A 24,203-nucleotide genomic window follows, 5' to 3' on the forward strand; every position below is an offset into this window, starting at 1 on the left:
TTTCGCGGCCCCCTAGGCCGCCCGCGCTTCCCCACCCCGCCACACGGATGCCTCCGCCTTCGCGGGCGCCCGCCCCACCGTCCCGCGCGCTCGCGCACGCGCACGCCGCGCCCGGCAGCCCTCGGCGCTGTCATGGCGGCGAGGAGTAGCTTCAGTGGGCATAGGGACATTCGCGCCAGCCGTGGCGGGGCGAGCTGTGGCAGTAGCAACCTCATCACCGCCAGCAGCCTCAGCCGCGGTGTCCATAGCGCCAGCAGCGGCTGTTTTTGCAAAGGCTGAGCGCAGGGGTAGGGCGGGCCAAGAAGCCATGGAGTTCTGTGCAGCCGCGGACTCCCGGGGAGCGGACTAGGGAAACTTGGAGGCTGCGACCAGGTGCACTGACCTTTCTCTCCTCCCTCCTCTCCTCGCGGTCGCCGCCGGGCCTCCCCTCCCTTCTTGCCACAACACACACCTCCCCTCTCGGCCGTCGAACCTCAGGTGCCTGAGTGCTGCACTCCTCCCCCTGGGCCGAGCGTTGAGAGTAATCACCGCCCCCTTCCCCCGCCTTTTCCTGCCCTGGATCTCCGCCGCCACCTCCGTCTCGCGGCTCCCTGGCGGGGGGTGAGGACGAGTCCGGAGTATCTGGGTGAGGAGGAACTTTCTACTTCTGTGGTAGCTTGGGGGCCCCCGCCTTTCCTAGGACCCTTCACTTCCCAGCGACAGTTTCTCTTTCCGTGCACCTGTGAGGAAAGGTAGCCCTGCGCCTGGAACCTGCGAGTGTGGGGGAGGAATGAACCTGTTCAGGGGCCTCTTGAACCCGCCTTCACTCAGAACCTACCTCTTCGAGCCAGGGAGGGTAGCGGGTGGCTGGTAGTAGGGTCCCTTTAGCAACTTATTTGACGGACAGTAACTATTTCCCTCCCCCCCCACAAAACCCTAAAACAAAACCTAGCGTATTTAACATTTATCTAATCTTCCAATAGGGTTTGGCGTTGTTGTCAGCCTCGGGGAGAGAGATTGGACAAATATTCTCCAAGAGGAGGAGGGCGACGCCAAGGACTTTCCCCATCAACTGCTTTTGGGGTTTCTCCACAACTTGGAAGAGTGACCCTTTTCCTGTTGTGTTGCGTGTGTGTGCTTATTCCTAGTGCAGCAATTGCTGTCCCATAGTGATTCCGAATTGTCCTTTCTCGTGAACTAGCTAGCAATGGCTAGTGAAGACAATAATGTCCCTTCCCCGCCACCAACAGGTGATGACGGGGGAGGTGGAGGGAAAGAAGAAACCTCTGCTGAGGAGGGTGCATTGTCCCTGAAACCAGGGCTCCCCATTAGGGGCATCAGAATGAAATTTGCCGTGTTGACGGGGTTGGTTGAAGTTGGAGAAGTATCCAGTAGGGATATTGTAGAAACTGTCTTTAACCTGGTAAGTAGATACCTATTTTATACGCATATATTCTCAGTGGGTTGGGGAACTAGACGTTAAAGCTGGAGCCATGTGCTTGACGCAGACTGATGATGGCTTTTTCCATGGATAGAAGCACAAAATTCTACTGACCTAAATGAAAGAATTTTTTGTATTTTTCAGTGTAAGGGGAATTATGTAAATTTAGGTGCTCCAGGTTTTGTGAAAGTGAACAGATCACTTTTGTGCTAAGGAAATAATTGTTGCTTGGAAGTATTTTGTGGGGGTTCCAGTGGAGGAGTTTTATTATATAAACAATTTTTTTTTCTCGGGATGTATAACTAAGTCTGCACTACTTTTTAACATTTTAAAGATATTTTTGTGACTTTTTTTGGACCTGGGAAATAAATGTCCTACATACTACCTACTTTTATTCTTTTGAGTGTGCCTAGGTTACGTTTTGCTGTAAGTTTTGGACACAAAAGTTTTGTTCACAGATGAACAAAGATTTCTTGATGAAAGATTAATTTGCCACAGTTAGTATTTATATTTTGATCAGTTTTATTTTTAGGCATAACTAACAAAAATTAAAATTTGGAATGAATTTGGGTTTACATCTTGTGAAAATTGAATGGCAATTGAAAAGAGGATTGTGGTAGATGCGGTATAACCAAATCTGTTTCTTGGTAAATACATGTCTAGCAGTAAAGCATATTTGGTCACTGGAAGTTGCTGGTTATACGGTGAACTATGAATCGTTATTTTTGAAAGGTGGATATGCAATCCTTTACTTTTTCTCTACTTCATTCTTAGAAATGGTTGTTTCTAATGGGGACTTTTAAGATTTCTTTACTGCAACTTCTGTTGCCCATCAATTTAAAGAATGAAAAGTAAATTTGGCCTTAAAAATACTTCTACCTCTTCTCCCTATTTACCTGTGGTAGAAGATAATAGATTGGAACAAATATGAATGTATAATAGCTGTATGTTTTGTACCCTTCCCTTTTGCCTCTGTGTTTTCAAGGTTAGGCTTGTTTTATTCCAGGGCAGTTAATTATTTCCTTCACTAGACCTTACCAGTAGTCTGGTCACCTGCAGTACAACTTCTAGAATGAGAAAGGAGCTAAATGAAATTCACTTTTGGAGTTTAAAAAACTTTGAACAATAGGATATTTTTCTACCATTTTGTTTGCTTATATATAAATAACAGACACACGTACACATTTTTAAAAAACTATATATTATGGAAATGTTCAAATATACACAAAAACAGGATAGTTCTCTGGTATCTGTTACCCAGTTTCAGCAATTATCAAAACTTTGGGGATCTAGTGTGTTTGTGGTCTTTAAAAGTTCCTAAGTCTCAAGGAGATAAATGGTAAATCGATTAATTCCTTTACCTCAAAATAGACTTGAGAACTTTTTTTTGAGATTTCTTTTCCTTTTTCTAAACCTCATGTACCTTGGGTGACAAACAGAAATCTGTGGTGGTGATATAGCCCATAATTAGTTGTTTGTGTGTGAAGTATAACATTGCTCTGGCAGAAAGAGGATTTGAACTCCTTTGTTTAGAATGCCCTCTGTGAAGGTGGATGACCAAACATGAGTCACCTGTATTTTATTAAGGAAAATCCAAATTCTGTAGAAATGGTACGCTTATAGGCTGCCTAGAGTTGTAGGCCTGGTAGAGATACAAGGTTTTTGGTTAAATTCTGCACAGCTAGATGTTTGCAGAGTAATAGGTGTGGGTAAAAGGAGAGGGAAGCTCTGTTCAGTTATACCTCTTCTTCACCTCTATTCTCTTCTCATATAGAGCGCAGGATTAGGTTAGTTCCTTCTTTTTCCATTCTCCCTTACAATATATTACATGTTCCTTCATGGATATGTATGGTCTTGTCCAGTCCTTAGAAAATCTTAAGAACTGAAATTTTGGGGATCTGGTAAGCTAGTCCATCTCAGCATTGTTAGTACTACAGCATCAAAGTATTTCCTGATAGTTGTCAGCCTTAATCTTAATTCTGCTCAAAGAAGGAAATGATATTAATAATCATGATTTTACAGAAGTTATGATGTTTTGCTATATGCCAGGCAGTGGGCCAAGTGCTTTATATATGTTTTTAAATTCTTCTTTCAACAACTGTTTAATATATATCTCATTTTATAGATGACACTGAAACACTGAAAGGTTGAATAGATTGCCTATAATTTGATGATTCTTAGAATGGCAGCCTTTCCAGGAGTACATCTGTTTCTTGAGTTGATGTAGAATTGTTTGCTTCTCTGAGCAGGTATTTATAGCTAGGCATAACTTTCCTCAGTAAAAGGACACAAAAATCACTGGTCCTGGTAAGTATTAATGATGAAATCTCCATCAGAATTAATTTCTTCTTCTTCTTCTTCTTCTTCTTCTTCTTCTTCTTCTTCTTCTTCTTCTTCTTCTTCTTTTTATTTTTAAAGAGAGAGGGAGTGTGAGCTGGGAGGATGGGGAGGGGCAGAGGGAGAGGGAGAGAATCTAAAGCAGACTCCACCCTGAGCCCAGAGACTTGGGGATTGATCTCAGGACCCTGAGATCACAGGACCTGAGCCAAAACCAAGACTCAGAGGCTTAACTGACTGCGCCACCCAGGCCCCCTCATTTCTTCCTCTAACATTCAAATAGCTTTCACAAAACTGCTTTAAAAAGTAAAACTGCTTAAAAGCAAAAACATTTTTCTGGTCATTCAGTTGTTTTTTTTACTTGGCATGTGGATGCAGAAAGTTTATCATTAACATTTTTTATAGTCGGTATATTGGATTAAAATTTATAAAATTGTGAAAAAAAGAATACTGACAGAAGAATATGTAATATGTGTAAGTAGTGAAGTATTATAACGATACAAGCCCTATGAATCTTTTGTCTTACTTGACCGGTATAATACCAATATCACCGAATCCTTATGTGTGTTCTCCTTTATCTTACCTTCCCTGGATTTTTCATAGTAAGTTTAAACTATTATTTATAGCTATTATAACTTTTTCCTATTTTTGAAGCATTTTGTTAAAAAGATTATGTCCTACTGATTCTTTTTTACTGATTACATGTAAGCAACTTTAATAATATTTGTGCTGTTAAAATTAACAACTTCCCCTTCCCTGGAGTTGTCCAAATTAGTGGTAGAGCCATATATACAGAGATGTTTACAAAGTGCTGCCTTCTAAATTGCTAATGTAGCTTGACTGCATTGTAACTTGACCAAAATTCCTTTGAACTTTTCCACTGTTCTTGTAATTTCTTCTGCAAATCTGTTTTATTGGTAAGTTTTGATTAATGTACACCTGTGTATTCAAGTGTTTCAAACTTCTAGTCAACTTTTACATTTTTCTTGTTGCAACTTAAAACCATTTCATTTTTTTTAAATCTGTATGCTAAGATAATTTATTTGTCAGACATTTGGACCCAGAGTAATTAACGTATTGGCATTTTTCAGGAACTTGCTGCTGAGTTTAAGGCTTCCATCAGGTCTAAGAATAGTGTTTCCCATGGGCTAGTGACAAATACATGTTTTAATGAAATTTGTTTAAAAAGTATATGATTTTAATTAAAATGTTAAAGCTTAAAGGGTAGGATATAATTTTTCATGACCTATATGTCATTTGATATAGGTCCTACTAAAGATATTAATGGTGCAAACTTAACAATACCTACAGGAGCTGAGCACATCACACAGAGGCTCTGTTCGTATTGACCGTGCAGAGGGTGGGTGTACTTGTAGATTTAGAGAGGCAGCTTCTATTCCATTCTGGTTGGTTGTTGGACTACAGTAACATGGGCCCAATGGTGTCATACCTTTTGATTTTTCAGGAAGAATTGGAAATCAAGATTTTAAAAAATAGCATTTTAAAATGTCCAATTAAAATACTATGAACTACTTTGTGAGATATAAAATTGTAGGTATTTTTCAAGCCTTTATATGGACATTTATTAGAAAGATAATAACACAAAATGCTTCTTAATGTGCTCCCCCGAGCCCCTGTGAATTTGTACATCATGTATAAGTAATAGAAAACTTGAACTGGTTTTGAACACAATAAAAGGCTTTATAGGCTCATTTATCTCCAAGTCCAAAGGTGGGGCAAGACTTACCCTACAGTAATACAGTAATATTAAAGATCAGTTTCTTTCCGTTTCTGTTCTGCTTTCTTCAGTCTGTTGCTATTCCTGTCATGATTATAGGATGGCTGCCAGTGATGGTTGGGACCATATATATTTTTGTTTGCATCTCTTGAGGGAGCCTCACTGTCCTGACATTCCAAATAAGAGTCCTGACCTGATTACTGAACTAGTGACTGTGGTCATTGAACCTAATTACTGAACTAGTGACTGTGGTCATTGAAATGGTTGATTGGCTTAAGCAAACCAGTGCCAACTACTATACCTAAGGATGGGGTTAATTTTCTCTGAAGTACATCACCTGTTTGGGGAGGATACACAAAAATCTGGGTAAGAGATTGAAAGGGTAGGTGCGCCTAGGTGGCTCAGTCAGTTAAGTGTCTGACTTTGGCTCAGGTCATAATTTCATGATTTTGGGGTCCTGGGATCCAGCCCAGAGTCAGGCTCCTTGCTGGGTGTAGAGCCTGCTTGGGATTCGTTCTCCCTCTCCCTCTGCCCCTTGCCTGCTTGTGTGCACCCATGCTGTCTTGCTCTCTCTCAAATACATAAAATATTAAAAAAAAAAAAACCGGAAAGGGTAGATGGATAGTTGGATAGGCTACCAGTGATGTCCACTATTCTTTTCAAAGATATTTGTTTAAAGAAAGCAAGAGTCATTCATTAACTCAACACCCTATTGTGATTTTTAGCAAGTTTTTAAAAAGCTCTTTGTACCATAGTTTTTCCTCTGTACAAGGGGGAAACTACACTGTAGCCAGGATTAAATGAATAAATACTTGTAAAGAACTTAAAATAATGTGTGGACATTGAGTACTATTATAATTATTTACTGTTATTTTAATATTTGTAGTTTAGATAGTTAAGTCATATTCCAACCTTATAATTTTTTGTTTCTGTATAGGTATTATCAGGCTTATTGGCTCTGCAATATGCTATGTAGTTCTTTTGAAATTTATTTAATAGCCATTGTGATTTTTTAGAAATGACTTGTTTTTAAACAACTCTGTTGAGGTATAATTTACATACCATAAAAATCACTTGTTTTAAGCGTACAATTTAGTGATTTTTATTAAGTTTACAGAGCTGTGCAGGCATTACCGCAATCTAATTTTAGAACATTTACATCCTGTGTTCAAGATGTTTCATAGTTTTAGCTCTTGCATTTAGGCCTGTGATCCATTTTGAGTTGATTTTTTAAAAAAGTTTTATTTATTCAAGTAATCTCTACACCCAACATGGGGCTCAAACTCACGACCCTGAGATCAAGAGTCCCACCCTCTTCTGACTAAGCCAGCCAGGTGCCCCCATTTTTAGTTGATTTTTTGTATGTGACAGAAAGGTAAGATAGGGTCTAAATTCATCTTTTTGTATGTGGATATTACCACTCTTTGCTGACATGGGTATTCTTTCCTGCTGAATTTTGTCAAGAATTGGTTGACATAGTGAAGGGTTTATCTGGACTTTTTTCCTTTGATCTGTATGTCTGTTCTTCACCACTGCCACATTGTCTTAATTACTGTAGCTTCATAGTAAGTTTTGGAATAGGAATGTGTGTCCTTTTACTTTATTCTTTTTTTTGAAGGCTGTTTTGACTATTCTTGGTTCTTTGCATTTCTGCATTAATTGTAGGATCAGCCTGTCAGTTTCTGTGAAAAAGCAAGCTGGGAATTTGATGGGGGAGGCGTTGAATCTATAGATAACTTTGAGGAATATTGCATTTTCCATTCCTTGAATATGGACTGTCTTTCCATTTATCAAGGTCTTCCTTAATTTCTTTAATGAATGTTTTATAGTTTTCACTGTATGAGGAGAGGAATTATTTGAGTAAAAAAATTTTTTTTTTTGCTATTGAAATGCTTCTTTAGGTAGCTTTGTGCTTTGAAATTTCTAGAAGTAGAATAAATGGTTCAAAGTGTATGAACATTTATATAGATCCTGAGTAGATACTGTTAGTTTATTAATGTTGATAATTAAAAGAAATGTAGGTGAATTGATGAATTTTAAAAACTTCATAGTTTCTTGGAGGTGATAGATTTGATCATTTAAGTCCCTGCAGGTATACATTTGTTTCCATTTAAATTTGTTCACTTAAAACTGAGAAATCATTTGGAAAACTGAAAAATCAGAATTTTTCTTTTGTTTATGAATTAATAGAGAAAGCTTTTTGTTTTTCATATTGACCTAGCCTAACTTATCTAGTATATTTAATTTTTATATTATAAAGTATCTCTTTCCACACATATATTCTTTAAAATGTTTTTAATAGTTTTTGTATGTGTTAAAGAAAAATATCCAGAATGCATTTTTGTTTTATAGTACTTAGATAACCCATTGTTTTATTTATCTTTGTACCTCTAGAATTTTTTAGTGTTTGGTACTTCAAAAATGTTTGTTAGATTAAGTGGAAATGTCCTAATCTTACCATTTAATAACTTATAGTCATTAGGAAGCCTAGTTTTATTGTTCTTTCCTGCAAAAGATATGTTGTTAAGACCTTAATCCATGTTTCTTTCACTATTTCCTGACTATTTCTTGTGAAGATACTTTTCAGATCGCTTGTATCTTTCATTGTACAATTTTGAGTTACCTCAATATCTGTTTTACCACTAAGGAACAATTTTGTTAATTTATTTTCAGGATATTCTCTTATAACCTGCTTTGAAGTAGTTTTTCCTTTTCTCTAGTATTATGTCATGTAATGGGATATATATACTCAGAAACCTACTTGTATGCAGTGAGTCTTTCCCAGAGTCTTTGGCTTAAAAGCTGTTGGGACAATACACAAAGTAAAAAACAAAAGAAGGAAACAATAAAAAAAATATAGAGATTACATGAGTTCTTTCTAATTTGCTAAACTAATTTCAGAAAACACTACTAGTTTTGTATTTGTAAGGTGTTTTGTGAGTCTTCGTGTATCTTTTCTGATTCCTCAGAGATTTAATAAGATTTGTGTTAAGAGTAATATATGTGACTGAAATGTGCTGTGTTAAGTACAGAATTTCTTGTTGATGGAGATTGTGGAAGACTGCATATTAGGGATTTTGTAGAGCAGATTCTTACTTTGGGTAGGAAATTGGACACCAAATGACTTCTAAGGTTATGTAACTATTTGATGTTCATGCTGATGTTCAAACTGCGGTTTTAGAGAGAGGTGAGGGGCCGGATTTTCCATGTATGTTCTTAGAGAAGGATGAAAACTGATGAGGTCTCAGTTATGTTTTGTTAGAAATAAATCTGTTGCTTGGAAACTGAAGAAGATATTCTTTTTGCCTAATAAGATCTTTATTCAATGAATATTAACTTCATTGATGTGCTGTTTTTATTTATAAACTACAGTAACTCTTACAAAGCTATGAGAATTTTAAATAATGAAGCCTCTGATGAGGTGTTTGGATTTTGATGTTTCTAGTGAAAATACTTTTCTCATAAAGTAATACAAATGTCTTCTTAAAATTTTATTTATTTATTTAAGAGAGAGCATGCGGGTGTGTGAGTGGGGGGGAGGGGCACAGGGAGAGGGAGAGAATCCCAAGCAGACTCCATGCTGAGCCAGCCTTATATGGAGCTTGATCTCATGACTCTGAGATCATGACCTGAGCCAAAATCAAGAGTTGGACGCTTAATGGACTGAGCCACCCAGGCACCCAATACAAATATGTTATCTTAAATCCTATTTATATCTAGTTGAATCTAGTTTTCATGATCTTTGGGCTTCAGGATCTTGAATAAAAATAATAATTATATCTCAGAGCTTATAAGTAACATTTGTATATGAAAACATTTTAACACGAAACATTTTTTTAAAAAAGTGTTGGTTTTATGTTAATACATGAGACTTAAAAAAAATTGTCCTGATAATAATATGATAGTTAATAATTTCAAACGGGTGTCAACAAATCTAGGGGCACCTGGCTGGCTCAGTTGTAATAGCTTGTGATTCTTAATCTTGGGATTGTGAGTTTGGGGTGCACATTGGGTGTAGAGTTTACTTAAATAAAATGTGAAAAACAAACAAAAACCCAGATCTTTGGTTTTATTATTAACATATAATGTATTATTTGTTTCAGGGGTACAGGTCTATGATTCATCAGTCTTACACAATACACAGTGCTCACCACAACACATACCCTCCCCAGTGTCCATCACTTAGCCACCCCATCCCTCCCACCCCCCTCCACTCCAGCAACCTTCAGTTTGTTTCCTGAGATTAAGAGTCTCTTAGGGTTTGTCTTCCTCTCTGGTTTCTTCTTGTCTTTCCCCAATTGACATATTTCGCTTAGCATAATACCCTCTAGTTTCATCCATGTCATTGCAAATGGTAAGATTTCATTTTTGATGGCTGCATAATATTCCATTGTGTATATGTATATAGATCTATATATGGATATAAATAGATCTATATACATCACATCTTCTTTATCCATTCATCTGTTGATGGACATCTGGGCTCTTTCTATAGTTTGGCTATTGTGGACATTGGTGCTATAAACATTGGGGTGCAGGTGCCCCTTTGGATTACTACATTTGTATCTTTGAAACCCAGATCTTTTCTAGGAGGATAGTAGGCATGGATTTAAGAGACTGATTGGTATCTAAAATGGAGGAAAAATATTAAAGAAAATTATATAAAGGTATTATAAGATGATTTTTGACATTATCACCAGCTCATTTTCTTAAATCAAATTTCTGTGAAATTAATAGACATCAAGCAAACACAAAATCCATAACATTTTAAAATAATTTTCCTTACTGTAGGTGTCTGTGGATGGGTAAGGCAGTGCCAGTGGTCAGAAGTGTGAGTGGATGTTTTGTTAGTTTACTAAAACATAAGGTGAATTTATGGTTCTTAATCTATTTTCAAAGATTTTTTTGGGTTCTTATTTTCAGTGTTGGTGAGATCTATGGCTCTTGAGGTAGGGGAGACATACATTGATGACATGCTTTTGAGTTGAAATTAATATGTTATTTTGAGTTGTAATAGGTAATAGCAATATCTAAGACTTATTGAGTGTGCCAAGTTCTGTTCGATGTATTAACCCAATTTAATTCCTACAGTTCTCACAGGTAGGTATTAGGTGTATCTGCCAAATGCATTGTGTTCCGTGAAAGTGGGCAAAATAATAGGATTTATGGGAGAAAAATGGGATTGGGGTGGGCCATTAAAAACCTGTGGCACCTTGTGACCAGAATACCAAAAAAATCAAATAATGCTGATGAAAATACTAGGAAGATAAGTCTCTACTAGTATTTTCATGTTAGCATCACATTCACTTTGTGGTACTAACCCTGGAGCTTATGCTTCCTTCTTTGACATGTGGCTTGGTTTCTTTAGCTTCAGTTAGACAACATTTTTATCAGTACTAAAAATCTGATCCAAGGTGTAGTTTTCCTCATTAATTCATTGTTTTAATACAGAGAGAAAGATCTTTGCAGTTTTTTCATTTGTACTTGCAGATTGTTGGATACTTAACGTTGTGGAAAAAGTATACTAGTTCTTGCAATCATTAAGCCAGGTACTATTTGCATTAAAGGAAAGCAATTCTGCAAATTTTTAGGTTTTTCATAAGATCTTTACATATTGCCAAGTATTTCTTTCTAATTCTGTTGGAAAAAATTACGTATAAAGCAGGATCACGTCCACATTATTCCTACATTATTCTACTCTTTAACAATCCTGTAGGAGGTAATTCAAGGCCAAGATGTTAAGTTACAGCAGAACAGATTGTACTATTAAAATATTTACTTTATAAGTGGTGAAACTGAGAGAGTATAAGTAGCTTGCTTAAGTCACTGAGCAACTAATATTGCTGAGATTCAGGCTCAAGGAATCCACAACCTGAGCTGTTAACCACTAAGCCATATATGGTTTATAATTACAAAAAAACTTAAATGTAAAAAAAAAGTGGCTTAAGGCATCTCTTAATTGTGTAATTGAATGGTAGCTATGGGAAGGTATCTAGATTGTTTAGGAGCTGCCTAACATAGTCAAGATTTGTCTTATGGAAGATAAGGTCCCCCCCCCCCCAACTTAAATACCTAAAAGGCTTGTTAGGAAAAGAGAGGTTTTAGTAAATGTGATTTTTATTTTTATTTTTTATTTTATGAATTTTTATTTTTTATTTTTAAATTGGTTGGAATTAATGACATAGTTAATCATTATGCGAGATACTGGAATTTGCTTCTTTACTTTCATGGTTAAGATTTAGTTAAGGGCGCCTGGGTGGCTCAGTTGGTTAAGCATCCGCCTTAGGCTGAAGCCACGATTCTATGGTGCTGGGATCAAGCCCCACATCTGGCTCCCTGCTAGGTGGACAGCCTGCTTCTCGCTCTCTCCCTGCTCATGCTCTCTCTCACTCATACACACTCTGTCTCTCATATAAATAAGAAAATCTTAAAAAAAAGTTAGCTTAACTTCTGGGATTGAAATGACCTTGTATATTGATCCTATAAGAAAGTAGATTTTTAAAAAATTTTAATTTTAAAAAATTTTATCTAGTTTTTAAGTAAACTCTACACCCAATGGGGCTTGAACTCATGACTCTGAGATCAAGGAACAGCCAGGTGCTGCAAGAGAGTGGTATTTTAATAATTTTTTTTGTGACTGTATACTGATCACAGTGAGCACATTAATAGGAAAGGATAATGCTTTTGTTAATCAGTTGCAGAAGGTAATACCAGTTGTCTTTAGTTATTTGTCAGTATGTGTTCATAGGCTTCTAATGTTCATATGACCTTTCCTTGAAGTTGATTTGCTTTCATGATAGATTTACTCAGTAAAGTACCGTATACTCAAATTTATGGGATAAGATTATCCTTTCTTCTTTTTTCAGTTCTATTGGAGACATGTTTCCCCATCCCTTATATATCTTTTCAGTTGCTTATCTATGACTGCTCCATCTGTAGCTGCTGGAGGATGAAGCTAGTACACTATATGGAGAGTCCGTTGTTTCTGTATTTTGTAGGAGTTTTTGTTGTTGTTCTTATTCATTTTTATCTTCCCTTGCATCAATTAGTTTAAATTATTAGAATTATTGGTGTCTCACAAAAATTATAAAATAAAGTATGTTTTTACACACACAAAGAAGATTATCCTTTCTTCCTGTAAATTAGAGTATAAATTTAACTAGGGTTTGGCTTTTAAATTTTAAAATAAGACATTTATTTAAGAAGTCAAAGAATAGGGGCGCCTGGGTGGCACAGCGGTTGGGCGTCTGCCTTCGGCTCAGGGCGTGATCCCGGCGTTGTGGGATCGAGCCCCACATCAGGCTCCTCCGCTATGAGCCTGCTTCTTCCTCTCCCACTCCCCCTGCTTGTGTTCCCTCTCTCACTGGCTGTCTCTATCTCTGTTGAATAAATAAAAATAAAATCTTTAAAAAAAAAAAAAAGTCAAAGAATCAACTATGAACAAAATTTTATATGTTGCTATTTTGACTAGATCTATCTCTTTTATGCTTTAAGAAAATGAGATTGTTCCCTTTTATGAAACATATCTGTTTTTAATGGGATCAATCCATTCATTCATTCAATGAATATTTGTGGAGCATTAATGGTGTGCCAGACATGGTGTCAGGTAGGTGCTGGGAATAAAACAATGAATAAGAGAGGTATGGACTTTGCCTTCATGGAGTTTAAAGTGTCAGTTCTTTGGCCTCTGGGTACCCCATCTCTTTAACTATACATCTCTCCTTCAGTTAATTAGATTTATTTTCTGATACTTTACAAGTATACCCCATTCTTATTCCTGTTCAAAGTTAATCATCTTTGTGACATTTATATGTCGATTGCATTATTAGGAGATGATGTTGTGTGTCATATATCTTTTACTAAGAATTCTTTGTCTTCTCCCCTCTTGCCCATCTACTTCTAGGAGGACAGTCTAATGGCAATATGTAAGTTAAATACAATGTGGTGTTTAATTTCTGACCCTATTACAATTCTATCTGGAATGAGGTGGCGGTGGGGGGGAATGCCATGTGGATGAATTTTTAATGTCCTTTATTGTTTTACCAGTACTTCTATTCTGACTTTTTTTGATAGAATGGAATTTGGGGTGCTTGGCTTGTTCAGTTGGTAGAGCATGTGACTCTTGATCTTGGGGTTGTAGGCTTGAGCCCCACATTGGGTATAGAGATCACTTAAAACTCTTAAAAAAAAAAAAACCCTGAATTTGAACTTTTAACTTTATGGTGATATTTAACAGTATATTGATTGTGATTTGGTCTTTTCTGTGATAATTCTGGGTCATTAATTTGAATGTTGGTATTTGGAATATGATTTGGAATACTGAATGTTTCTGTATACCTTTCTCTCTTCTACATCTTCGGTATACTGCACTAGTTCAGTACTTGTCACTTTTTTCCTGTGTAGTTGCAATAGCTCACTTGCTGATATTCCTGCTTCTCTAGTCTCTTCTTTTAGATACCCTCTACAACTCCTGCAATATTTTATGTAAAGTTAAAATCTGACCATTTGACTTTCCTTTCAAAATCTTTCTGTAGTTTTTCATTCTTTTCTGGGTAATGGCCAAGTTTCTTAATATGACAGATAAGTAATCTGGATCTTGGCTAATCTCTTGCCATTCACTTCCTCAAACTTTGTTTGTACAATATTGAACTTTGAGGCTCTTAGAGTTTCTGCTCCTAAGTGACATGTCACTTCATGAAGGAAAATCATATGGCCATGCTTGAGTTTATCATACCATGCTTGAGTTTCATAGGATGAAACTTAACTTCTTACAGGCAGAGACACTGAATTTGGAGATTATATTTTTTCATAGTTCTTAGATTTACTGATGTTAACTGAATGGTTGGCTCATATGTATGTCTTGCATCTCACTCTATTTCTTTTTTTTTTTTTTTTTTTTTTAAAGATTTTTTTTTTTTNTCCTGTTCAAAGTTAATCATCTTTGTGACATTTATATGTCGATTGCATTATTAGGAGATGATGTTGTGTGTCATATATCTTTTACTAAGAATTCTTTGTCTTCTCCCCTCTTGCCCATCTACTTCTAGGAGGACAGTCTAATGGCAATATGTAAGTTAAATACAATGTGGTGTTTAATTTCTGACCCTATTACAATTCTATCTGGAATGAGGTGGCGGTGGGGGGGAATGCCATGTGGATGAATTTTTAATGTCCTTTATTGTTTTACCAGTACTTCTATTCTGACTTTTTTTGATAGAATGGAATTTGGGGTGCTTGGCTTGTTCAGTTGGTAGAGCATGTGACTCTTGATCTTGGGGTTGTAGGCTTGAGCCCCACATTGGGTATAGAGATCACTTAAAACTCTTAAAAAAAAAAAAACCCTGAATTTGAACTTTTAACTTTATGGTGATATTTAACAGTATATTGATTGTGATTTGGTCTTTTCTGTGATAATTCTGGGTCATTAATTTGAATGTTGGTATTTGGAATATGATTTGGAATACTGAATGTTTCTGTATACCTTTCTCTCTTCTACATCTTCGGTATACTGCACTAGTTCAGTACTTGTCACTTTTTTCCTGTGTAGTTGCAATAGCTCACTTGCTGATATTCCTGCTTCTCTAGTCTCTTCTTTTAGATACCCTCTACAACTCCTGCAATATTTTATGTAAAGTTAAAATCTGACCATTTGACTTTCCTTTCAAAATCTTTCTGTAGTTTTTCATTCTTTTCTGGGTAATGGCCAAGTTTCTTAATATGACAGATAAGTAATCTGGATCTTGGCTAATCTCTTGCCATTCACTTCCTCAAACTTTGTTTGTACAATATTGAACTTTGAGGCTCTTAGAGTTTCTGCTCCTAAGTGACATGTCACTTCATGAAGGAAAATCATATGGCCATGCTTGAGTTTATCATACCATGCTTGAGTTTCATAGGATGAAACTTAACTTCTTACAGGCAGAGACACTGAATTTGGAGATTATATTTTTTCATAGTTCTTAGATTTACTGATGTTAACTGAATGGTTGGCTCATATGTATGTCTTGCATCTCACTCTATTTCTTTTTTTTTTTTTTTTTTTTGAGGGCAAGAGGGGCAGAGGAAGAGGGAGAATCTTAAGCAGGTTCCAGGCCCAGCGTGGAGTCCCATGTGGGGCTTGAACTTTGCAACTCTAAGATCATGACCTGAGCTGAAATCAAGAGTCGGATGCTTAACTGAGTGAGCCACCCAAGCACCCAGTAGTTCTTTTAGTGAGGGTCTTTGAGTGGTAAACTCAATATTTGTTTAGAAATTTCCTCATATTTCCCTTGTTCTTGAATATAGTTTAGCTGGATGCAGAGTTCTAGTTGGCAATAATTTTTAATATTCTTAATATTTTGAGGATTCTGTTCTGTTTCCCCTCTAGTCTCTTACTGAAGTTGTCCCTGTTATAGTTTTAATTGCTTAACTTTATAGCTAATCTGTTTCTGTGGTTGCTTTTAAGATTTTTTCTTTGGTTTTGGGGTTCTGTAGTTTCACCATAACTTATCTATGGTTGGTTGTGCTTCCTAAATTTGAGAATTCATGTTTTTCTGGAAAATTCTCGCAAATAATGGCTTTTCTTCATTTTGTCTGTTAGTGGTTTTTTTTTTTAATGATTTTTTATTCATTAGAGAGAAAGAGAATGCACAAGTGGGGGGAGCGTCAGAGGGAGAGAGAGAGGCAGACTCCCTGCTGAGCTGGGAGTCTGATTTCAGGGTTGGATCCCAGGACCACTGGATCATGACCTGAACCAAAGGCAGCCGCGTAACTGACTGAGCCACCAAGGTGCCCTATTCATTTTATCTGTTTGTATTTTGGAACTCCTAATACATGACGTGTTAGTTTTTTTCCATTCTGTCTTTCATGTCTCTTAATCTTTTGTATTTTCAGTCTCTCTTGTGATTCATACGTTTCTTCTGATTTATTCTTCCTTTCCATCTAATCTGTAGTCTAACCTGTTCTTTTGAGTTTTTCTGTTTAGTGACTATATTTTTAGAAGTTCTCCAGATTTGTATTTTTTAAAAAATAGGATCTATTCTTTTCTTCTGTCTTGGTTCTTTTATATCTTTAGTTATTCATATATACTGTTTTTGTTGTCCAGTAGTTAAGTTCTATCATCTCCAAGGGGGTTTGTTTACAAGGGTCTTATGTAATCCTGGATTGTGAACTAATTTTTCAGGAGCCTTATTTCAGAACAGTAGAGACTGTTCTGTTGATTTATTTACTTTATTTACTTTAAGTGAGACATTTAAAAAAATGACTCAGTTTAGCCAAGTTCTAAATTCAGCATAGTATATTGTCTAAATATTTTTCTAGTTTATATTGTTAGATACTGATTTTATATTCTGTTGGTTAAATACATTGTGCATTAGGAGTTACATCAAATTATTCAAGTGGGCTTCAGGAGGAAAGACTAAAATTAATCCTTTGTCCTGTAACCCTGTTGTAATAAAGCTGAACCTGGATATAAGTTGGGGTGTGTGACTGAGTGTTGATTACACATAGCCAACATAAGTGTTTTATAAGGATTATCTCATTTAATTCACGAAACAGCTACTTGAGGTAGTACTTTATTAAACTTGTTTTATAATGAGAAAACAGGATTGGTGAGATTAAAGACCCAGGTTGTTTGAGCCTAAATCCTCTACACTATGTTATACTGTGTGACTATTAATGTAAGTTGGGGGCTCGTATTAGAATTGTAGAAAATGGCCACTTAACTAACTTCCTCAAGAATTGTATTAATTGAAAAATTATTTTATGATAATCAGAAGCAATAAGATGATAAGCTTTGAGAAAATGAATTATCTTAAAACTTCATTGATTTAACACTGCATGCTTTATTTATTTGATTCTTTAATAACAGTTTCCCTGTGTGTCAAAGGGTGCATGATGATTTATACATGTTTAAGATATCCACCAATCAATTTTCTTTGATAACCAGGGAAAAAGGAAATTACCAACTCTTTATATTAGGGATTGATCATGCATCTAATTTGTGATTTATGAATATTATTGTTAACCTATATTACTTGTGTTTTATTCATGGTTTTGTTAGTGCCTTAGCCAGAGGGCAATATGAAAGAAAAGAAAAATTAAATTACAACTTTGCTGCTTATTACTATCTCTTGAAAAGATTTGGAAAAAGTTGAGCATTAAAGTTAAGATGGAAAAATTTGGCATATCTTTGAGTTTTTTTTATTCTGAATTCCTACTGCTATAGAATGTAAATGTTACTTCACTAGTGAAATTTTTGTTGTTGCTGTTTTTTTAAGGATTTTATTTATTTATTTGCTAGAGAGGCAGCGATAGGGGAAACATAAGCAGGGGGAGTGGGAGCCTGATGTGGGGCTCGATCCCAGGACTCTGGGATCATGACCTGAGCCGAAGGCAGACGCACAAGGACTGAGCCACCCAGGCGCCCCACTTGTGAAATTTTTAAATCCTGAAAGGATGTCCTGATTACTAATTAATACCCACATTTGAAATGCCCCCCCCCTTTAAAATGGCAATTCCAAATGGATCCTTTTTTTCTTTTGATCATTGGTGCCTCCAGGTACTCATCTTCTGAATCACTTAGGGATGGTTTTCCTTTTTCCTTTTATCTTGCTCACGTAAGACCCAGATTTCATCCTTGGTGCTGAACTACCACTTAAGACTCTTTCCACTTCATAGAAAGCAAATTATTTTTTGATTCCCTTCTGAACCTTCTTGGAATTTTCTGGAGCTCTTCTCTGGCTGCTATATTTGATACTGAAATGGGAAAGAAGAAATGATTATAATCCACATTTTTCCAGTAGAAATTATGGGATAATAATAGCTAATATTTACTGAGTGCTTGTGTGACCTAGTAAGTATTACCTCTGTCCTCGTTTCTTTCCACTCTACCTCCTTGCTTATTCAGTTCTGGAGGCAGTAGCCCCCCTGCTCTAGTTTTTCCCTCTGCCTAGAAAGAGCTCCTATCAAATATCTAATTATATTATATTATAAATATCAGTGAATAATATATATAAATTATAAATTTCAAATCTTGAAGTGTTTCATTTTTTCATATTCATATTTTATAGTTTTCTTCCTGAGTCCTATTTTTTTTTTTAAAGATTTTATTTGAGAGAGATAGAGCATGCACATGAGCAGGGGGAGAGGCAGAGGGCAGCCTCCACACTGAGCAGGGAGCCCAATGCAGGGCTCAATCCCAGGACCCCCGGATTGTGACCTGAGCTGAAGGCAGATGCTTAACTGACTGAGCCACCCAGGTGCCCCCCTGATTTCTATTTTTGATATCTTGTTTTCTTAACATTTCAGTATTTCATATCTGATCTTTTTTTTTCTTTGTTGTTTGGGAATTCTGTTTCTATAAGATTTCTTCTGGTTTTTGGGGACTGTTTATTATTTTGTAATTTAAAAAAATTTTTGAGCTTATATTCTATGGACTTTTATTTTTGGGTACAGTTTGATATCTGGGTTTTAAGTGTACTCTTCCTGGCAGAATCGATGTTTGCTTCTGTCATGCTCTAGTCTCTTTTTTTCTCTTTTAAGATTTTATTTTTAAGCAAGGAATCTCCACATGTAACATGGGACCTGAACTCACAACTCCGAGATCAGGAGTCCCATGTTCCTCTGACTGAGCCATCCAGGTGCCGCCATGCTCTAGTTTCTTCTTCTTTCTTCTTCTTTTTTTTTTTTTAAAGATTTATTTAGTCACTTGAGAGAGAGGGAGGAGCGGGGGGTGGGACAGAGGGAGAGGGTGACAAGCAGACTCCCTGCTGAGTGGGGAGCCTGTTAGGAGGCTTGATCCGAGGACCCTGAGATCAAATCAAGAGTCAGACGCTCTATTGACTGAGCCACCCAGGCACCCCTCTAGTCTTTTCTAACTCAGAATCCATCAAAACTAAATTTTTAGTTTGAGATTTGTTAGACCTGACACCTGGTATGAATTCTGTCCTCAAGCTGGATGAGGGGAGGTAGACTTCTTTTTTTTCTCTTCTGCCCAGGTTGAGATAGGCAAATATGTCCACTGTGTTCTATGCTGAGCATGTCCCCCCATTCACCCACTGAGAGAATGTTGCTGTTCAGATTTCCACCTTGTTTAGCCCCCGAACTTTTTACCCTTTTCCCCCAAGCAGCCCCTTTAGAGCCAATTTGTAAACCACTAAAGATTGGTGGATGTTCTCAGGGCAAGCCTCAGTGCTCACTGAAGCTTTGTTGTTTCCTACCTCTAAAGATTTTTCTTGCTTTCTCTTCTGCTCAACCATTTATGAAAAACAAAACAAAACAAAAAAAACAGCGTTTTTTGTTGTTATTGTTTAATATTCACCATTTTAAACAATTCTGAATCATGACTATTTTTCTGGATTTTGTGTTTTTTGTATTGCCAGAAATGGATCTGATTTCTTTTCTCCATTTATCTATATGACTCCTTCATTCCTTAAAAAGTCTCCGTTCAGGTATCACCCATTAGAAGACCTTTCCTACAGCCAAACTAGTACCCCCGTCCTTGTCACTCGTTATCTTTTTTATCCTACTTTATTTTTCACAGCATTTATCTTCTGTAGATATTTTGTTATGTGTCTCCTTATATAAGAACATAAGGTTCATGAGAGTAGCAACTTTCTTTTTTGTTTACTGCTTTATTGCTTAGAATTAGTGCCTGACACATAGTTGGTGGTCAATAAATACATGTTAGATGAACGAATATGCTAAGTGCTTTAAATGGATTATCTTTTTAAATCCTTGTAGTAATTCTTTGAAGTAGGTAATATTATCATCTTTAATTTTTTTTTTAAAGATTTTATTTATTTATTCGACAGAGATAGAGACAGCCAGCGAGAGAGGGAACACAAGCAGGGGGAGTGGGAGAGGAAGAAGCAGGCTCATAGCGGAGGAGCCTGATGTGGGGCTCGATCCCATAACGCCGGGATCACGCCCTGAGCCGAAGGCAGACGCTTAACCGCTGTGCCACCCAGGCGCCCCTAATTTTTTTTTAAGATGTTATTTTTAAGTAATCTCTACACCCAGCATGGGGCTTGAACTCACAACCCTGGGTCAAGAGTCACATACTCTACCAGTTGAGCCAGGCGGGCACCCCTGTCACCTCTATTTTAAAAGTGGGGAGTCTTAGACTTGTACAGCTAACTTGCCCAAGGTCACACAGTAAATAGTAGAGGAGGTAGAAATTGAACTCCAAGCAGTCTAACTTTAGAGTAGCCTGTTGTCCTAACTGCAGTCCTTTGGTGGTTGTGGTGAGGTTGGTTTTTAGCAGGTTGATATAAAATGTGTGTAATTCTAGAGTTAGCTCTACTTTATATCTCATTATTTTTCTGAGAGAAGATATTCTAGATTTCAAATAATTTTCTAGTAAAATTTTGGAACCTAGTATGTAAATTGAGAAGCTTATGCAATATTTAAGCATAGTAAGTTTTTTCTCTCCTGTTTTCATTTCATTCATTCTTTCCATCCGCTGTCTCTAAGACATCTTAAAGATTCTGGTGAGGTTTTGCTGGGTTGCCTTTATTTCTTACAGTTACTTTATAAAGTAGTTAAAATATGTAATTTGTAATAAAACTCCATTTTAGTTAGAGAAGGCATACACATAAGTTAATTAGTAGGTAGGAAAACAAGTCAGATGATTCCCCCCAACTGAGATTATCAAACAAACTGGTTGGCTTAGTCGGTTAAGCCTCTGACTTGATTTTCTGCTCAGGTCATGATCTCACGGTTGTGCGAATGAGCCCTGGGTCAGGCTCCACACTCAGTGCAGAGTCTGCTTGAGATTCCTTCTCCCTCTGCCCCTTAACCCCACTCATGAGTTCTTTCTCTGCCTCCCTCTCTCTTCCTCTCTCTAAAATAGATAAATCTTAACACACACACACACACACACACACACACACACACAAATACACACAAATCCCTGTGTCTCCTTTTGCATTCTTCATTTCAGTGGTATCACTTTAACCTTGACTTGTCTTTCTTCCTCATTCCCACAACAGTCTGTCACCAAATAGTCTACTTAATTCTGATCCCAAATATTTCTTGCTAGGATTATTGTTAATATCTTTCAAAACTGTTCTTTTCGTCTGCCATACCATTCCACAGTGTGGTTTATGAAGCCTCTCTCTTCCTATACTTTATTTCCTCTGTTGTCATGGCCACTTTATATACTGGACTCAAGCCTATACTGAACTTTTTCTTATACTTTTAATAGGTCCTGCCTCTATAACTTCTGTGCTTTTCTATCAGCTGTTCTCTCTTCTTGGGTGCTTTTCTTCCTTCTCTGCCTGTCATAGTCATGCTCACACTTTAAGACAAAACAACCCATTGCCCCATTGTAAGACTTTACTCTTCCTCTGTCTCACCACACAACGTTGTTTATAACTTATAGAATTTTCTTCATTCTTTTATGTTATGTGTTTATATATTTATCCTGCTAGACCATGAGCTTGAAGGCAGAGACTATACTTTTATAACACTTTTTTAAAAGTCAGGTTTATTTAGGTATAATTTCCATAGGATAAAATTCGTCCCTTTTAGGTGTACAGTTTGATGTATATAGTCTTGTAGCCATCATCACAGTTGGGATGTAGGCTATCACCTCCAAAAAGTTCCCTATTGCCCTTTGTAGTTAGTCCTTTCCCTCATTCTCAGCCTTTGGCAGCCAGTGATCTAATTTCTGTCTCTATCATTTTGTCTTTTTTTTTGAATGTCAAATGTCAAATAAAAATGGAGTCATACAATAGGTATCCTTTTGTGACCAGCTTCTTATACTTAACTTACTGCATGGAGATTACTCCACGTTTTTGTATATATTAATAGTTTGTTTCTTTTTATTGCTGCATCGTATTCTATTGTATGGATGTACCACAGCTTGTTCATTCAGTCACGAAGTGGTTTCCATTGGCCATTATGTTTGATAAAGCTGCCCCAGAACATTTGCATACAAGTCTTTGTGTGGACATGTTTTCATTTTTCCTGAGTAATACCTAAGAGGCTTTTTGACTTGAGGTAAAATGCCGAGGAATCTTCCAGTTCAAAAAGAGCAGAATACAGATTGCAAGGAAAAGAAGAGGCATCCCAAGGGAATGAAGGGGAATGAGTTTCACTTGCTATAGGTAGAGGGAGAGAAAAAGAATCTTGGTGGAAATTCCCACCTTCCTCTAAAGGGTAGAAAAAAAATAATAGAATGTACCAGTCAACTAACAGTATATGCTGTGGGGCCACAGAACAGATAAGCTAGGTGAAAACATGCTCATTAGAGTCAAAATTTGAGTTGCTTCAGGCAAAAGTACTCTTAAAATTTTATTCCATAGCGGGTTTTCATGTCTTCACATTGATACAGGATGGGTTTTCCTCATCCATACAAATGAGTTGGCATTTTCAGGTAGAACTTAGGTTATGCAATAGTCGCAGTGATTTGAGGCTCTTGGGACTGTCATGGACTATGATTTGCAATTAAGAATAGTTTATCCCCACTCCAATAATGACAAGAGCTAAAACAAAAATACAGCAATACAAGTATTAGAGAAATTGTGATAATGTCTTCAAGGTTACTGAAGATAACATGCTTAGAGGAATATGCATGTAAATCTGTACCAAATAGGACAAAAATCCACTCAACAAATTCACTAATTGAAAACTGTCCTATTATATCAAACCCATGTCTGTATCTGTTTTCTTAAATTCGGTTATTAGATTTTTACCTCAAATAAAAAAATAAAGTTAAACCCCATTGGATAAGCACAATTTTAATCCAAAATCATTTGAGGAGAGAAAGAAGCAAAATGACACTGCTCTCAAAACAAAACAAAACAGTACAGCACATATTGGATCCTGTTCTTGAATACAGTACTATGACAGTCAACATACCATGGATGCTATTTCATCAATTTCATATAATTTTTGTCAGCAGACTTTAAGTTTCTAGAAAATTGCTTTCTAAAGTTAGGTAACCTTGAAGTATTACAGTTCCAAAGAGCAAATTGTAGAGAGTCAAAGAAAACAAACATATAGAAGCCATATGTTATTAGTTAAAATGACATGTGAAGAATGTTGATAGTGATTGAAGCTGGCTGATGGGTTCATAGGAATTCTCTCATGCTTTAGTGTGTAAATTTGGAGTATTTCATGATCTTTTTATTTTTATTGATTTCAGTAGGTCAGATTTGAAACACCAAAAAAAAGTGACTTGTGGGGAGAAAAACCAAGAGAATTAGCATTAAGTGCCTATTGGTGTTTTAATATATAACAAGCTCTATGGGATAGAATCAGCCCTATTTTACATAAAAGAAAATTGAGAATCAGAGGGGTAAATTTTCTTGCCCAGGATCACAAAGGAGTTTAACTGATATTCACAAGCAAAGAAGGGAGGAAGAAAAGAGGGTGGGGAAAAAAAGAAGGAAGGCATTAGTATAGTTGAAGGAAATAAACCCCACCACCGCACTAGTACACAAAAGACAAAATTAGAGAAATACAATTTTTAGAAAGCTCTGCAAGTTAAAAGATGCTTGTAAAATTATTCAGTGACAGTATTCAAGGATAAAAAAAGACAAAAATACAATGTATTTGAAAACCTGTAATTATTCTCAATCTGTAAATATTTGTGAATTTTATTCTAGCTCCAGCATACCAAATCTTATAGAAATTCCATTTCTGCCATGCTGCTAGCCAGCTAAATACACACATGTACTACGCATGTTCACATACACATGTATTTATCAAAATTGTCCTAAA

The 24,203-nt window shown here is 36.6% G+C and overlaps 1 protein-coding gene across 5 annotated transcripts in view; it reads left to right on the forward strand.

Moving 5' to 3' along the window:
* Window positions 1-237: 237 nt before the first annotated feature.
* Window positions 238-24,203, forward strand: part of LRBA (LPS responsive beige-like anchor protein) — a 725,452-nt gene continuing 701,486 nt past the window's right edge. For 3 of the 5 annotated variants that reach the window (XM_034661532.1, XM_034661534.1, XM_034661535.1), the window contains exons 1-2: window positions 487-625; window positions 963-1,402. In XM_034661532.1, the coding sequence (XP_034517423.1) occupies window positions 1,187-1,402 (216 nt within the window). In that variant the 5' untranslated portion in view covers window positions 487-625; window positions 963-1,186. Of the gene's footprint in view, window positions 373-486; window positions 626-962; window positions 1,403-24,203 lie in introns of those variants that run through there. The other 2 variants (XM_034661533.1, XM_034661536.1) reach the window with 2 other exon arrangements.

The sequence above is a fragment of the Ailuropoda melanoleuca genome, chromosome 5, assembly GCF_002007445.2.
Source record: "Ailuropoda melanoleuca isolate Jingjing chromosome 5, ASM200744v2, whole genome shotgun sequence".
In the NCBI taxonomy this organism is placed as follows: Eukaryota; Metazoa; Chordata; class Mammalia; order Carnivora; family Ursidae; genus Ailuropoda; species Ailuropoda melanoleuca.